The 17,673-nt window shown below is 39.6% G+C and overlaps 1 protein-coding gene across 1 annotated transcript in view; it reads right to left on the bottom strand.

Annotated features, from left to right (window-relative positions):
• The window catches only part of LOC101391492 (cyclic AMP-dependent transcription factor ATF-7), a 90,968-nt gene that overhangs the window by 27,180 nt on the left and 46,115 nt on the right, over positions 1–17,673 (bottom strand). Inside the window, exon 3 of the mRNA XM_004429126.3 lies at positions 890–986. Within this exon, the coding sequence (XP_004429183.1) occupies positions 890–986 (97 nt within the window). The remainder of the gene's footprint in view (positions 1–889; positions 987–17,673) is intronic.

Genomic DNA, 17,673 nt, shown 5'->3' with positions numbered 1-17,673 from the left:
CAGAACTGCGGCACGGTTTGAGAGCAGTTGCTGAGAAAGCTCCCTTGAGAATGGCATATGTAAGCAAGACAACATCTAAAACAACCAGCGAGGGGTCGGCCTGGTGGCGCAAGCGGTTAAGTGCTCGCGCTGCGGCGGCCCGGGGTTCACAGGTTCGGATCCCGGCGCGCACTGACGCATCGCCTGTTAAGCCATGCTGTGGCGGCGTCCAATATAAAGTAGAGGAAGATGGGCACGGTTGTTAGCTCAGGGCCCATCTTCCTCAAGAAAAAAGGGGAGGATTGGCATCAGATGTTAGCTCAGGGCTAGTCCTCCTCACACAAAAAAAAACAAAACAACCAGTGAGAGGTTCCAGGTCACCCAAATTGGCTTAGAAAAGTCCCATTGACTAAACGTCTTGTTTCAGTTTGGAAACGTGCCTTCACTGGTGTCTGGGCTCACAAGGGAAGTTGAATTTACGAGTTGACAACCTGTCTGCTCAGGGAAAACTGACAGCCGGTGGAAGAGGTGCAGCTGGGCGAGGCTGGCTTTCCTTTGTTCCTCCCTTCACTGTGGGTAAGGGGAAATGTCAAAAGCGTCTTTTGTCTGTAAATCTTCCAAAGTCTTAATAAAAAGAAGGTAAGGAGGGAATAGACGGAAAAAAGCTAAGACAAAACCTCAACACACCTACCCTCAAAAACCGCAGAACCCAATCTTGTGTTAAAAACAGAGAGTGAAAGGCACAATAGAAACTTGGGAGCTTTTAGTGTTCCTATTTCCTGATTAAATGCAGATCACATAAGGGCTCTTAACGGGAGAAGGGGCGTATAGCTCCCAGTACATCTGGTCCCTGGTATTAATCTTGACTGTCTGGTGATACCAGGGCACGCGGCTTCTGGGGCACGAATACCTGCAATGATGACTGAGTCAGTTCGGGCTGGGCCAAATTTCAATGTCATCTCATGCTTGTGTTTATGAACTGCCAGGTGGTCCTCGTTTGTAAATCTCTGAAACGAAACAGAATGGAGATGTGAAAAAAAATAAGCGATTCAGTGCCCTTTTAAAATGTCCTACCAAACACCCTTCAATAAGGCTGGTCCCTGGAAACATGGACTGCAGAGGGAACGGAAAGGAGAAAAAACCGGAAGTGATGGAAAAGGAGAGGAGATGGATTAAAAAAGAGAAAAGGGGAAGGAGAAAAAGAGGCACTAGAAAGCTGGGAGGAGAGGAGACGGGGAAGACCGTAGCACCAACTGCTCTGTAATATCAGGTCCAAACGAGAGAAGTGGACAGATTGTTGGTGAAGTGGGGTCCAGGCAGGAGGCTCCAAATGAAAAAAACATTAAGGCAAACTCGTAGCGAACAAAGGGAAAATAATTTTTAATAATAATAATAAGGAGAGAAGAAGGGAAAGGCTGGGCACTCGTTGGTCATCACAAAAATAGGAAATTCAGAATGAAGCTCTCCACAGTGGGGCTGAACTGGACTATTTATGAGGGGGCTAACAGGGAGATAAATTATGCAGGATTAGGAGAACCATTTAACTTCCTGGCCCCCACAGCGCTACAGCAGGCGCCTGCTTAGCTATTTGGCTCAGGGTTTTAATGAGCCAGGATGGAGCTGTGGAGGACAGAGGCCCAATGGCCAGCAGTAATGGCACACACCAGCCCCATCGGCCAAATGCTGTCTTCCCTCATCGGGTAGCCCGCCTGGGCTCCATCAGCCGTAAAGGGGCCAGTGCAGTGCTGCTGGCTATATAATGGCAGAATAAAAATGCAAGCAAAAAAATTTTTTTGTTAGGGTAGGGAGAAGCCTGTAGGCAGAATGAGGGAAGGGAAAAGGAGATGGTACAGAGATTTTATTTATTTGGGGGTTTGGGTGAAAGGACAATGAAAAGGTGAGGCCAGGTCTGCCCCAGTTTAAGACTAAATAAGACAGGGTTACTGGACAATAATTTATGCTCCCACCCCTTCTTTAGAAAGGGGAGGGGAAGGGAACAGATGAACAGCAGTAATTCAAAAGAATGATACTCCCAAAATTCCCTTTGAGGCAGGCTGGCCTGTTCCTTCACTAAAACATGCTTGCAACACAATAACAGCTTGAATGCCGCAGTTTCCTATAGCTCCTTCACCAGTGAGGCTCTGAAACATGGTTCTATTGTCTTTTTGTTTCTAAAAATAATAATTGGTTAGTCCCCTCTTTTGACTCTCCTCATCAGATACATACAGACTTCCCACCAAACACTATACTCATAGCCCTCTTTTCCGCAGCTCTTCTTGACTGCAAGCCAAATAGACAGGAGTTGGCTCCATCCCAGCTCCTATCCAGTCAAGAAAGCAACACTGTAGTGTTTAAGTTCCTTTATTTTACCTGAAAGTAGCTTTCCCCAAATTTGCTCTGAGCACTATCACAACTAAAGCCAGCTTAAGATCTAAAATCCTTCCAGGCTAGGCCTACAGGCCTGAAGGGCAAAGGGAATTTTCAATTCAAAGTATGAAGAACTGGGGGCCGGCCCTGTGGCTTAGCGGTTAAGCACGCGCGCTCTGCTACTGGCAGACTGGGTTCGGATCCGGGCACGCACCAATGCACCGCTTCTGTGGCCATGCTGAGGCGGCGTCCCACATACAGCAACTAGCAGGATGTGCAACTATGACATACAACTATCTACTGGGGCTTTGGGGGAAAAAAAAAAAAAGGAGGAGAATTGGCAATAGATGTTAACTCAGAGCTGGTCTTCCTCAGCCAAAAGAGGAGGATTAGCATGGATGTTAGCTCAGGGCTGATGTTCCTCACACACACAAAAAATAAATAAAAAGTATGAAGAACTGGGGCCAGCCTGGTGGCCTAGTGGTTAAGTTCACACACTCTGCTTTGGCGGCCTGGGGTTCACCGATTCAGATCCAGGTGCAGACCTACACACCGCTCATCAAGCCATGCTGTGGTGACGTCCCACATACAAAAAATAGAGAAAGACTGGCACAGATGTTAGCTCAGGGACAATGTTCCTCAAGCAAAAAGAGGAAGATTGGCAACAGGTGTTAGCTCAGGGCCAATCTTCCTCACCAAGAAAAAAAAAAGTATGAAGAACCAAGAACTAAAACATTCAAAAGACTGCCTTAGTGGTTTCCAATAGATTTAGGACAAAACTGAATAAAGTGTGGGGAAATTTAGCCAAGAGCTTTAGTTTTCTCTATTGTTGGTTAACTCTAGGTGTCAACTGTTTCCATTACAGATTTTTCCCTAAGGAAAAAAGGGTAGGGCTGGGGATAGGGAAAGGAGAGAATAGTCTGTTAACCAGCAGTATGATATCTGTAGGTTAAACAAGTCACTGCGGAGAGTCTGGGATTGACAGGTATTTGGTAAAAGGAAATGAGCAGAATCAAGCCTACAATGGAGAAAAAAACATCATTTTAGGTGGATAGGAAGAGTACTGGATTAGGCAGGGGTAGAAATTTTCAAAATGTATTGCTATACATTTAGGTAATGTAATAATTTTTTTCAAAAATATGTTTATACATACTTTAAGGAAATTTCATGTAGGTAGCTTAAAAAATTTTGCACAATGTTCTAGAATCTAGAAGAATGACTTGCAAGCAAAAAGTCCTTTTCTACTATCAGAAATCTAGTTTGCTCAAATCTGAGCTGGGAGAAAGATTTGAAACATCCATCAGGTTTTGCTCTGGTTAGGATTGTTTAATATTTTAAAAGGCAACTCCCCGGGGCCAGCCCCGTGGCTTAGCAGTTAAGTGTGCGCACTCCACTACTGGCGGCCCAGGTTCAGATCCCGGGCGCACACCGACGCACCGCTTGTCCGGCCATGCTGAGGCGGCGTCCCATATACAGCAACTAGAAGGTTGTGCAACTATGACGTACAACTATCTACTGTGGCCTTGGGGAGAAAAAAGGAAAAAAAGGAGGAGGATTGGCAATAGATGTTAGCTCAGGGCCGGTCTTCCTCAGCAAAAAGAGGAGGATTGGCATGGATGTTAGCTCAGGGCTGATCTTCCTCAAAAAAAAAAAAGGCAACTCCCCTTCTGTTACAATTTTGCTGCATAGTCCTGACTTGTCTTACTTGTCCTCTAGTTCTTGTTCCTCTCTGCTGCACACCCATTCCCTTCCACACCACTGCATTCCCCCTTGAGCTATTTATTTTTTCCAAATCAAAAGCTGGGTCTGAAGAGAACAGAAGGTGGCTGAAGGGATCTCCACCCATCAGCATCTCAGAGGGTCTGATAACTGTGAACACGCACAGGAAAAGAATTACATCTTTATTCTCACTAAACCCTAACTGAAATTTAACATTTCTAATTCACAACAGAAATCACACATTTTCATATCACATTACAGTTATTACAGATATCTCAAAATATCCTTTATACTCATCACTAGTTTGAAATTATGGTAGTCACCAGACTCACCACTAGAACTTTTATTTAATGCATTAATAAAAATGCACATATATTACATCATCAAATATTTAAAAAACATTTTTGATAACTATTTTTCAAAATAACTGGTTTCCTTTATAATTCTACATATTTTATTAATTTAAAAACATTATTCTGAGAAGGGGTTCATAGGCTTTACCAAACTGCCAAAGGAGTTCATGACACCACAAAAGTTAGGAATCCCTGACTAAATCAGGTAGTGTGCTTCAAAGCAGGAGCCAAAAGCGCAGAATTCTAAGCAGCAGAGCACTGGCCTAGTCTTGGCTCCAGCCATCTCTCCCTGCTCTTTTCAACACAATTCTTGTATGGCTAGAGTAGGAGGGGGAGAATAAAAGTTTACTAAAGCTTTTTGTCAAAGTGAATGTCAATCTGCCTATTATTTTCATTGTTCCTTATATTCTATCTCATCTATTAAGAGTTAACTCCTAAGAATTCTCTAGAACAGTCTTGAACTGTATGCTTAGGAAACCATCTGTCTGAAAGCAATTTCTCAATTAAAACATCTAGAATTATTAAGTGATAAAAATTTTGACCTTATTAAAAATATAGATTAGGGCCGGCCCTGTGGCTTGGTGGTTAAGTGCGCGCGCTGCAATGCTGGTGGCCCGGGTTCGGATCCCAGGTGCGCATCGAGGCACCACTTCTCCGTCCATCCTGAGGCCGAGTCCCACATACAGCAACTAGAAGGATGTGCAGCTATGACATACAACTATCTACTGGGGCTTTGGGGGGAAAAATTAAATAAATAAAATCTTAAAAAAAAAAAAAAAAAAATATAGATTATTCTATTGAATTAAAATGAGTTGAGGGGCTCCAAAAGGATTTCCTTTTTGAATTACTGCCCATTTAAAAATCTAGCTCTCCCAGTTGTTAATACTGTTAATGAGTCTTTCTTTGTTTTTTGGTCTTACCTATGACCAAGGTTTCGGCAAAGAGCCACTCAGGGAACATTCATTCTGGTTGTAGCGTAAATAATGCTAATTTTCAATAAATGTGTAGATATTAACCATCTCCAAGACAACAGAGGGCTCATACCATTCAAAATGGGGGCTGAAGAATTGGAGTCATACTGGCTCAGGACAGCAGTTTCTATGCCTTGGAAGAGGATTTGTATGGTAACACAGGTTTAGAGTCTTAATTGCTCAAGTACAAGAATTGGGACAGTTTCTTGGCATAAATGGGGGAGGGAAAGTATTATGTGCTAATTTGCACCCTATCTAGAGACCAAGATGATTTATATCTGCCCTATCCAATATGGTAGCCACTAGTTACATGTGGCTATTGAGCACCTGAAATGTGGCTAGTCCGAATTGAGATGTAATGTAAGTCAAAACACACCGGATTTCAAAGACTTAGTACAAAAAGAGAAAAAAAAATGTAAAATTTCTCATTAACTTTATATTGATTACATGTTGAAATGATAATATTTTGGATATATTAGGTTAAATAAAATATATTATTAAAACTAATTTCACTTTACTTTTACTTTTTAATATGGCTACTACAAAATTTAAAATTACATATGTGGCTTGCATTTGTGGTTTGCATTATATTTCCTTTGGACAGCTCTGATCTAGATAATATGCTCAAAGATCTGATGGGAATTTTAATAATGTGCCAATCTTGAATCTTTCCCCCCAAACCCATTTTCTCTAATGCAGTTTATGGGGCTGGCCCCATGGCTTAGCAGTTAAGTGCGCGCGCTCTGCTGCTGGCGGCCCAGGTTCGATCCAGGGCGCGCACCGACGCACCACTTCTCCGGCCATGCTGAGGCCGCATCCCACATACAGCAACTAGAAGGATGTGCAGCTATGACATACAACTATCTACTGGGGCTTTGGGGGAAAAAGAAATTAAAAAAATAAATAAATAAATTAAATAAATAATGCAGGTTATACTATATGGAGGTGGTTCTCGACCAGGGGCAACTCTGCCCCCCAAGGGACATTTGGCAATGTTTTAAAACATTTTTGCTTGTCACAACTGGGGGGATGCGGGGATGCTACTGGCCTCTGGAGGGTACGGACCTGGGATGCTGATAAATATCCTATACTGCACAGGATAGCTCCCCAAAACAAAGAATTATCTGACCCAAAATGTCAATTGTGTCTCTGTTGAGAAACCCTGTCACAGGGTAACAAGGAAAGAGAGAAAGAAACAAGAAAAAATGTCTGTTTTTTAGTTCCCCTTGCCAAACTGCCAACACATGTTTTTGGATCTGAAACTTGGAAGGAAAAAAACACAGGCAGAAAACTCTCAACCTCATTTTATAAAATGGCTGATGTACGACAGATCTGCAAATACTTAGGACAGGGAAATGAGGAAGACGGAGACAGAAGGCTCTGTAGTTGGAAGAACAAAAATTAAATGGAATTTTCATGCACTGCCTTGTTAGTAACAAAGCGTTAATACAGAAGAACCAAATCAAAACAATTTTGGCTACTTCCTGATTTTCGGTCCCTAGTGGAGGAAAAAAAACAGCGAGAAAAGAGATTTTCTTAGTTTAAGAAATGCTAAGAAGTATAAAATGGAATGTCAGGACTATGAAGAAATCAATGTGAAAACTGGTATCAGCTGCAAAACGGGCATGGAAAGTATAGTTCGTTATTAACTATTTTCCACGGGAGATCTTTGGTAAAACTCGCTCCATTTCTATTTCATTCTCACCCATCTTTCTGTGATAGGATCATCTGGAATCCTACCTACTAGCAGACTGACTAAATGAACAGAGCTCTAAGTAAAGAGTTAGAAATGGCCTAAAGAACAAAGATGGTGGGAACTGTAAATCAGTAATACATCTCAATAAATAAAATCTTAAGATTTTCAATTTTTTAAAATTCATGTGTAACATACACAAAACACAAATATTCAGTGTATAGCTCAATGAATTTTTGTAAAAGTATATGCCTGTGTAATCACAACCTACATCAAGATACGAAACATTTCAGGCATCCCAGAGGCTCCCTCATACCCCTCTTTTCTTAAGCTTTTAAATGAAATAATTATATAAAACACTTAGTGTAGGACCTAGCATATAGCATGTACTCAGCTAGTTTCCTCTTCTTTTCCTTTTTTAATCTCAAGGTAGACATACTATAGTAAAAATTAGTTTTTCTTTGCAGAATAATTCTAAACAAGTCAATGTTTAGAGAGAGTTCTTTTCCTAATCCTGTTAAGGCTAGTCTCCCTGAAAGTTTCTGAAATAGCAGCACTGAACAGAACTGAAGAGAAGGCTCAGGACAGATGAGAGCTCAGGCCAAACCAAAGCTAAATTTCTGGCTATTGACTCCGAGCCAGGCACAAGTATGTGGGCATTAGAAATGTAATAGTTTCAAGCTAAATCTCTGGTAAAGCATTGTGACCAATGAAATTTCTGTGCAATATGCACTCAACCGCTAGCCAAATTCATTCCTGAAATGTTGTTTTTGGCCACCACAGCTCCAGTTTCCATGTGGATTTGCCTCACATTTAAAAATGCTCTTATATCCTGACCTATGATTAATTCACGTCCCTTTCCTTGTTTTAGAAGAGTAGACTGGGGGAAGGAGACAAATCAGAACTCTTATTAGTTATTAGGAAATGAGCCCTGAATGCCTAAACTATCAGGGAACAACACAAGGAATTGAGTTTGTATTTGTGATAGTCTAAAAAGTCATTTATGCTGAAACCTAGCTATCCCCTCCTCCAAAGTTCCTGGGTTTGGCAGTGCTTCGTGGACAGAATCACTTTCTTTTATTACAGTATCTACACTTAGGCATATTTTGATGAAAGAAAATAGCATGAAAAAGCCGTTGAAAGCCTGAGAAACTACGGGAGCAAACTCTAGAACACAACGCTTTCGGTGCTAAGGAGGGTGGAAAGCATAACTGAGCTTTTTTGGAAAACTATTTAATCACTTGAATTGATGACATATTCTGAAAGAAGAAACTGGGAAATCTGCAACAGTCTCGATGAGGCTCCTCACCCTCACTGCAGGGCTTCTATTTCCAAGGCAAGATATCCTTCACCACTGGAAAGTAGGGAAATGGAGAAGCAGGGAAGGGACTAAACACACCTCAAAGCCAACATAACTTTCATTTGTACCTTAGTCATTCGGAGGCTCCTGCTTGCTACTTCAAGACGCTGCTGTTTACTAAATGAGTCACACATCCTGCTTTGAATGCTTCATGGCTCTTGAATGAATCATTTCAAAGTGCAGGATTGTTCAACAAATAAACACAACCGCAGCAGCAGCAGCTCATAGGCTGCATGTGTGAGCAAGGTAATTTACGGAGGAAAAATAAGAACAGGAAACTTCTTCCCAAAATACTCTAAGAGAAAATGTTGTCAGGGGAATGAAAGAGGACGAACTAAAGGAAGGGGGAAAAATCCCTACCAAATTGTACCTAAGGTAAATTCCTTTGTCCGTGGATTGAGGAATTTTCTGTTTTGGGAAAGCTGTTTGAATGTCTTAAAGAGACGATTCTCACAGCAAACTAAATTAGTGCACTGTAAAAAGAAGGAATTTTGAAACAGACATTATTTGATAGTTGGTCTAGCAGCAAAGCCATCTGGTAGAATATAAGTTCCTCAAGATCAAGGGTCCTCTTCATTTATTTGTTTATGGAAGTATCCCAAGTACCTAGAGCAGTACCTGCACACAGTAGGTGCTTAATAAAAATTTGTTGAACCAGTGCCAACTAGCCTATCTCACCAAGGTGCTACAAAGCATCCCCAATTTATAAAACTCTTGTCCATGTGTAGAAAGGTGGGAGAATTTTCATCATCCATATCCAAAAGGAGAGATGATATTTTAAATACCAGCTCTTTCCTATGGAACTAGAGGCTGGGCCCAGTCAGGACCAAGAATACTCTAACGGGAAGAGCTTAGAATAAGAAATAAAATTTCAAAAATTAAGACAACCAGGGTCGGCCCGGTGGTATAGTGGTTAAGTTCGCGTGCTCCCCTTTGGCAGCCTGGGGTTGGAAGGTTTGGATCCTAGGCGTGGACTGACACTGCCTGTCAAACCACGCTGTGGCAGCGTCCCATATAAAGTAGAGGAAGATGGGCATGGATGTTAGCCCAGGGCCGATCTTCCTCAGCAAAAAGAGGAGGATTGGCGTCCCATATAAAGTAGAGACGGGCACGGATGTTAGCTCAGGGCTAATCTTCCTCACATACACACACACAAAAATTAAGACAACAGGAAAAGGTCAAAATAGCAGCAAAGGAGATTTAAATCATTGGGAAGAATTTCTTGACTCTGAGGGGGAGGAGGTTGAAATCATTCCCAAAGGAGATTTTAAAGGAATGTAAAATGCATTCGTTTTCTTGTTCTCTTGTATTTTTATGACTTTATTTTCTCCTATTCTTCCACTAACACTTTCTATCCAGGTCAGTCTCTACTGATCTGCAAAGTCTACTTGTTTTACGTTTTGTGCCTCTACACAATCCCCCTATTCTCAGACATGCCTTCCTCTCTCCCTGCTTTGTTTATCCAAATCCTACCATTCTTCCAAGGCCCAGCAGAAATCCAATTGCTTTTTGAAAGCTTCTCTAATGACTCTAATCTTCAGTCTGTCTTTCCTGAATTTGTATGGTGTTTGAACAGTTTGCACCACATAATTTAAAATTTTGGCCTATATGGTCTCATAGTTTTATCTTTTAAACTATGGCCGGCCCGGTGGCTTAGCGGTTGGGTGCGCGCGCTCAGCTGCTGGCGGCCGGGTGTTCGGGTCCCGGGCACACGCCGATGCACCACTTCTCCGGCCATGCTGGGGCCGCGTCCCACATGCAGCGGCTGGAAGGATGTGCAACTATGACATACAACTATCTACTGGGGCTTTGGGGGAAAAAAGAAATAAATAAAATTATTAAAAAAAAAAATAAAGTAGACTGTAAACCACTAGAGGGTTAAAAATGTATCCTACACTTATTCTTTACCTTCCCCACCTGCCCCATCTCAGGGCTTGGCCTAGTGGTGAACACACAGTAGGTGTTCAATAAATTCCTGTTTCAGTGATTAGGTCAAGTTTATATAGTGGTATGAGAATAACTGTTGAAAAACTTTACCACTTTTGGATTGTAAGACCTTAACGTGGCACATTTTCAGAGCAATCTGATGCCTTTCCATCTCCATTTCCAAAGTATATTTCATTGTGCAATTAAGTGAGAATTAGTGTATCCTTCCCACTATTTTGTTAGACACAGATTCCCTTTATTACAGAAAGGCGACTAGGACAATTTCAGTATGCTGGAATTATACTGCTGCTGTATGAAAGGACATTGGTACCATGTCTTGTGGTTCAATTCACTTTCTTTGGGTATCTGATTCTATCACTGATCTTTATTTTATTACCAACTAAAATGCTCTGTGCAAAAAATATCAATTCATAAACAGCAACCTTTTCCTTCTTCACTCCCCAAATCACTAGTGGTAATTTTAACCACACCTTTTTAAGCATTTTCTTTTAGGATGCCAATTCCTTGAATTTTATAGGGCAGAATATCAGTATCCCACAGGAGTCAAGGAGCGTCAAGAATTGGATTCCTCCTTTTATAAAGTGCACCCTGGAGTATCTGACAAAAGGAAAAGGTATATTACAACCAAGTCAACAAACCAGTGGGAAGGGAGAGGGGCCGGAAAAGGAATATTAAAACTATAGTCAACACTGAATTGCTGGATCTTCATCACTATAATCGGGGATTAATATCAATGCACTATTCTACATCATACAGACCAACGATACAACTATTTCTCTAAGTAGCAGAAGTTTTAAACACTCAGCCATACCTGATCACTCATTTTTATTTTGGTTCCTTATTCTCTCCTCCTGTTCATGACAAACATGAAAAATCATGAGCCCCATGGTGGTGTGCCAAGCAAGCTGCAGGTGCCCAATAACTCACAGCAAAAAGGAAACTGAACTCCAAAGGTCATATAGGCCAACTCCAACAGGGACTGGGCAGTGTAGTAAAGAGAGTGGCAAATATAATTGCTTATCACTTTAAGTTGGGAAAGGCTAGGTATTTTGTTTTTTGTTTTTTTTTTAATTTTATTTATTTATTTTTTTCCCCCAAAGGTCCAGTAGATAGTTGTATGTCATAGCTGAATATCCTTCTATTTGCTGTATGTGGGACGCGGCCCCAGCATGGCCGGAGAAGCAGTGTGTCGGTTCGCGCCCGGGATACGAACCGGGGTCGCCAGCAGCGGAGTGCGTTCACCCAACCACCAAGCCACAGGGCCGGCCCAAGGCTAGGTATTTTGTTTTTAAATCTTGCTTATTACTTGATGGGATTGAGAAATATAATCTTACTTCAGGTTTCAATGTACTTAGCCAAAGTCCTGGTCATCTCAGCTTCTTCTATGGGATTCTCTAGTATCACAGTAAAGCAGTAGGTATAAATCTTTTCTCTTTCTTCTCTCTTTCTCTTTTTTAATTGTAAAGTACATATAACAAAATTTATTATTGTAACCATTTTTAAGTGTACAGTTGTCGTATTAACTACATTCACATTTTTGTGCAACCATCACCACCATCCATCCTTATAATTCTTTTCATCTTGTAGAACTAAAACTCTATACCCACTAAACAATTCCCTATTCTCCCCTCCCCTCCAGCCCCTGGCAACCAACATTATACTTTCTGTCTTTGATTCTGATACTCTAAGTACCTCATGTAAGTGGAATCATACAGTATTTGTCTTTTTGTGACTTATTTCACTTAGCATGTCTTCAAGATTCATCCATGTTGTAGCACATTGCAGAATTTCCTTCCCTTTCATGACTGAATAATATCCCATTGTATGTATATACCACATTTTGTTTATCCATTCATTAGCCATTGGACACTTGGGTTGCTTCCACGTTTTAGCTATTCTGTTGTGAATAATGCTGCTATGAATATGGGTGTACAAATATCTCTTCAAGACCCTGCTTTCACTTCTTTTGGGTATATACCCAGAAGTGAGATTGCTAGATCATATGGTAACTCTATTTTTAATTTTTTGAGGAACTGCCATACTGTTTTTCCACATTGGATGTACCATTTTACATTCCCACCAACAGTGCACATGGGTTCCAATTTCTCCACACTCTCACTAATGCCTGTTGATTTTTTTTATATAGTAGCTATCCTAAGGGGTGTGAAGTGGTATCTCATTGTAGTTTTGATTTGCATTTCCCTAATGACTACTGATGTTGAACATTTTTTTTTTATTGATGTCTTAATAGTTTATAACACTGTGAAATTTTGGTTGTACATTACTGTTTGTCAGTCACCATATAAATGCATCCCTTCACCCCTTGTGCCCATCCCCAACACCCTTGCCCCTGGTAACCACCATACAGTTCTCTCTGTTCGTGTGTTTGTTTATCTTCCATGTATGAGTGAAATCATGCAGTGTTTGTCTATCTCTCTCTGGCTTATTTTGCTTAACATAATATCCTCTAGGTCCATCCCTGTTGTTGCAAATGGGACGATTTTGTCTTTTTTTATGGCTGAGTAGTAGTCCACTGTGTATATATACCACATCTTCTTTATCCAATCATCAATCAAGGGACACTTGGGTTGCTTCCACTTCTTGGCTATAGTGAATAATGCTGCAATGAACATAGGGGTGCATAAGCCTCTTTGGATTGTTGATTTCAGGTTCACTGGACAGATTCCCAGTAGTGGGATAGCTGAATCATAGGGTATTTCTATTTTTAATTTTTTGAGGAATCTCCATACTGTTTTCCGTAGAAAACAAAGAAAGCTGCACCAGTTTGCATTCCCACCAGCAGTGAATGAGGATTCCCTTTTCTCCACAACCTCTCCAACATTTGTTGTTTTTTGTCTTGGTGATTATAGCCATTCTAACGGGTGTAAGGTGATATCTTAGTGTAGTTTTGATTTGCATTTCCCTGATGATTAGTGATGTTGAAGATCTTTTCATATGCCTATTGGCTGTCTGTATATCTTCCTTGGGAAAGTATCTGTTCATATCCTCTGCTCATTTTTTGATCGAGTTGTTTGTTTTTTTGTTGTTCAGTTGTGTGAGTTCTTTATATATTATGGCGATTAACCCCTTGTCAGATATATGTTTTGCAAATATTTTCTCCCAGCTGGTGGGTTGTCTATTCATTTTGATTCTGGCTTCACTTGTCTTGTAGAAGCTCTTTAATCTGATGAAGTCCCACTTGTTTAGTTTTTCTTTAGTTTCCCTTGTCCGAGTAGACATAGTATCCGAAAAGATTCCTTTATGACCAATGTCAAATAGTGTATTGTCTATATTTTCTTCTAGGAGTTCTATAGTTTCAGGTCTCACTTTCAGGTCTTTGATCCATATTGAGTTAATTTTTGTGAATGGTGAAAACAGATAGTCTACTTTCATTCTTTTGCATGTGGCTGTCCAGTTTTCCCAGCACCATTTATTGAAGAGACTTTCCTTTCTCCATTGTATGTTCTTAGTGATGTTGAGCATTTTTTCATGTGCTCATTGGCCACTTGTATATCTTCTTTGGAGAAATGTCTATTAAAGTCCTTTGTCCAATTTTTGAATCAGATTTTTTTTTGTTGAGTTTTACAAGTTCTCTCTATATTCTGGATATTAATCCTTTACTAGATATGTGATTTACAAATATTTTCTCCCATTCTGCGGGTTGTCTTTTTACTCTGTGGATAGTATCTTTTAATGCACAAAATTTTAAAATTTTAATGAAGTCCAATTTGTCTATTTTTTCTTTTCTTACCTGTGCCTTTAGTGTCATATCCAAGAAATCACTGCCAAATCCAATGTCATGAAGCTTTTGACCTATGTTTTCTTCTAAGAGTTTTATTGTTTTAGGTCTTGCATTTAGGTCCTTGATCCATTTTGAGTTAATTTTTGTATATGGTGTTAGGGAAGGGTCCAACTTCATTCTTTTGCATGTGGAGATTCAGTTTTCCCAGCACCATTTGCTGAAAAGACTGTCCTTTCCCCATTGAATGGTCTTGGCACCCTGTCAAAAATCATTTGACCATATATTGAAAGTTTATTTCTGGGATATCTATTCTATTCCATTGGTCTATATGTCTACCTTTATGCCAATACCACGCTGCTTTGATGACTGTAGCTGTGTAGTAAGTTTTGAAATCAGGAAGTATGAGCACTCTAGTTTCGTTCTTTTTCAAGATTGTTTTGGCTATTCAGGGTCGAAATGGGTTTTTCTATTAAAAGAAGAAAATGTCATTGGTATTTTGATAGGGATTGCACTGAATCTGTAGATTGCTTTGGGCAGTATTGACATTTAAAAAATATTAAGTCTTCCAAACATGGGATGTGTTTCCATTTATATATGTCTTCTTTAATTTCTTTCAGCAAGTCTTTCACTTCCTTGGTTAATTCCTAAGTACTTTATTCTTTTTGATGCTATTGTAAATGGAATTGTTTTTGTAATTTCCTTTTCAGATTGTTCAGTCTTCACATATAGAAATACAGATTTTTGTGTTTTGACTTTGTATCCTGCTACTTTGCTGAATTCAGTTATTAATTCTAACAGGTTTTCTTGTGTGGAATCTGTAGAGTTTTCTACAAATAAAATCATGTAATCTACAAACAGAGATAATTTTACTTCTTCCTTCCCAATTTGGATGCCATTTATTTATTTTTCTTGCCTAATTGCTCTGATGAGAACTTCCAGTACTATGTTGAATAGAATTGGTGGAAAGCGGGCATCCTTGCCTTCTTCCTGATCTTACAGGAAAAGCTTTCAGTCTTTCACCATTGAGTATTATGTTCACTGTGAGTTTTTCATATGTCGTTTTCAGAATGTTGAGGTAGTTTCCTTCTATTCTTGTTTTGTTGAGCGTTTTCATCATGAAGGGGTGTTGAATTTTGTCAAATGCTTTTTCTGCATCAACTGAGATGATCATGTGGTTTTTTTCCCCTTCATTTCGTTGATGTGGCATATTACATTGCTTGATTTTCATATGTTGAACCATCCTTGCATTCCAGGAATAAATCCCACTTGGTTATGGTGTATAATCCTTTTAATACGTTGCTGAATTCTGTCTGCCAGTATTTTGTTGAGGATTTTTGCATCAATGTTCATAAGGGATATTGGTCTGTAGTTTTATTTCTTCATAGTGTCTTTATCTGGCTTTGTTATCAGGCTTATGCTGCCCTCCTAGAATGAGTTAGGAAGTATTCCCTCCTCTTCAATTTTTTGGAAAGTTTGAGAAGGACTGGTATTAATTCTTCTTTAAATGTTTGGTAGAATTCACCAGTGAAGCCATCAGGTCCAGGAGTTTGCTTTGTTGGGAGATTTCTGATTACTGATTCAATCTCCTTACTAGTTACTGATGTGTTCAAATTTTCTATTTTTTCATGATTTAGCCTTAATAGGTTTATGTTTCCAGGAATCCGTCCATTTCACCTAGGTTATCCAATTTATTGGTGTACAGTTGTTCATAGTACTCTCATAATCCTTTTTATTTCTGTAGAATCGGTGGTAATGTCCCCAATTTCATTTCTGATTTTAGTAATTTGAGTCTTCTCTCCTTTTTTCTTGTCCATCTAGCTAAAAGCTGGTCAATTTTGATGATCTTTTCAAAGAATCAACTGCTGGTTTCACTGATTTTCTCTACTGTTTTTCTATTCTCTATTTCATTTGTCTCTGCTCTAATCTTTATTATTTCCTTCTTTCTGCTAGCTTTGGGTTTAGTTTGTTCTTTTTCTAGTTCCTTGAGTTGTAAAGTTAGGTTGTTAATTTGATATCCTTCATTTTTTTTTTTTTTTGTGAGGAAGATCAGCCCTGAGCTAACATCCATGCCAATCCTCCTCTTTTTGCTGAGGAAGACTGGCCCTGGGCTAACATCTGTGCCCATCTTCCTCCACTTTATATAGGACGCCATCACAGCATGGCCTGACAAGTGGTGCATTGGTGTGCACCCGGGATCCGAACCTGGGCCGCCAGCAGCGAAGCGCGTGCACTTAACCACTATGCCACGGGGCCAGCCCCACTTTCTTGTTTTTTAATGTAAGCATTTATAGCTATAAATTTCCCCCTAAGCACTGCTTTCACTATGTTCCATAAGTTTTGGTATGTTGTGATCATGGCGACAATTAATACTGTACTGCATATTTAAAAGTTGCTAAGAGAGTAAATCTTAAAAGTTCTCATCACAAGAAAAAAATTCTGTAGCTATGTATGGTGACAGATGTTAACTAGACATATTGTGATCACTTCACAATATATACAAATATCAAATCATTATGTTATAAACCTGAAATTAATATAATGTTGAATGTCAATTATACTTCAATTAAAAAAAAGGATGTTGAATAAAAAAATAAAAGTGTACTGTTTATTTTCCACAGTTTTGTGAATTTTCCAGTTTTACTTTTGATATTTAATTTCATCTCATTGTGGTCAGAGAATACACTTTGTATCACATTTATCTTTCAAAATCTATTAAGATTTAATTTGTGGCCAAACATATGGTCTATGCTGGAAAATATCCCCTGTGCACTTGAGAAGAATGTGTATGCTGTTGTTGGTCAGAGTGTTCTATATATGTCTGCGAGATCTATTTGGTTTATTGTGTTAAGTCCTCTATTTTCTTATGTAACTTCTGTCTGATTATTCTATCGATTATTGTGAGTGGGGTATTGAAGTCTCCAACTATTATTGTAGAACTCTCTATTTCTCCCTTCAGTTCTGTCAGTTTTTGCTTCATTAGGTGTGTAAATGCTTATAATTATTATATCTTCTTGCTGTACTGAATCTTTAATTAATATATAATGTCCTTTTTTGTCTCCTGTAACTATTTTGATCTAAAATCTATTTATTCTGATATTAGTATAGCCACACTGCTCTCTTTTGGTTACTATTTGCATGGAACATCTTTTTCCATCCATTCACTTTCAACCTGTTTATGCCTTTGGATCTAAAGTGAGTCTCTTGCAGACAGCATATACAGTAGTCCACCCTTATCTGTGGCTTCACTTTCCACAGTTTCAGTTACCTATGGTCAACTGCAGTCCAAAAACATTAAATGGAAAATTCCAGAAATAAACAATTTGTAAGTTTTAACTCACATGCTAGTCTAAGTGGTGTGATCGCCCAGGACGTGAATCATCCCTTTGTCCAGCGTATCTACTCTATATATGCTACCCACCCATTAGTCACTTAGGAGCTGTCTTGGTTAACTGATTGACTGTCGCAGGATCAGAGTGTTTGTGTTCAAGTAACCCTTATTTTACTTAATAATGGCCCCAAAGCACAAGAGTAGAGATGCTGGC

This window comes from Ceratotherium simum, chromosome 17 (assembly GCF_057802395.1).
Source record: "Ceratotherium simum simum isolate JZ-2026a chromosome 17, ASM5780239v1, whole genome shotgun sequence".
Lineage (NCBI taxonomy): Eukaryota > Metazoa > Chordata > Mammalia > Perissodactyla > Rhinocerotidae > Ceratotherium > Ceratotherium simum.
Note: the sequence above shows the minus strand (reverse complement) of the source record. Positions and strands in the feature narration are given on the sequence as shown.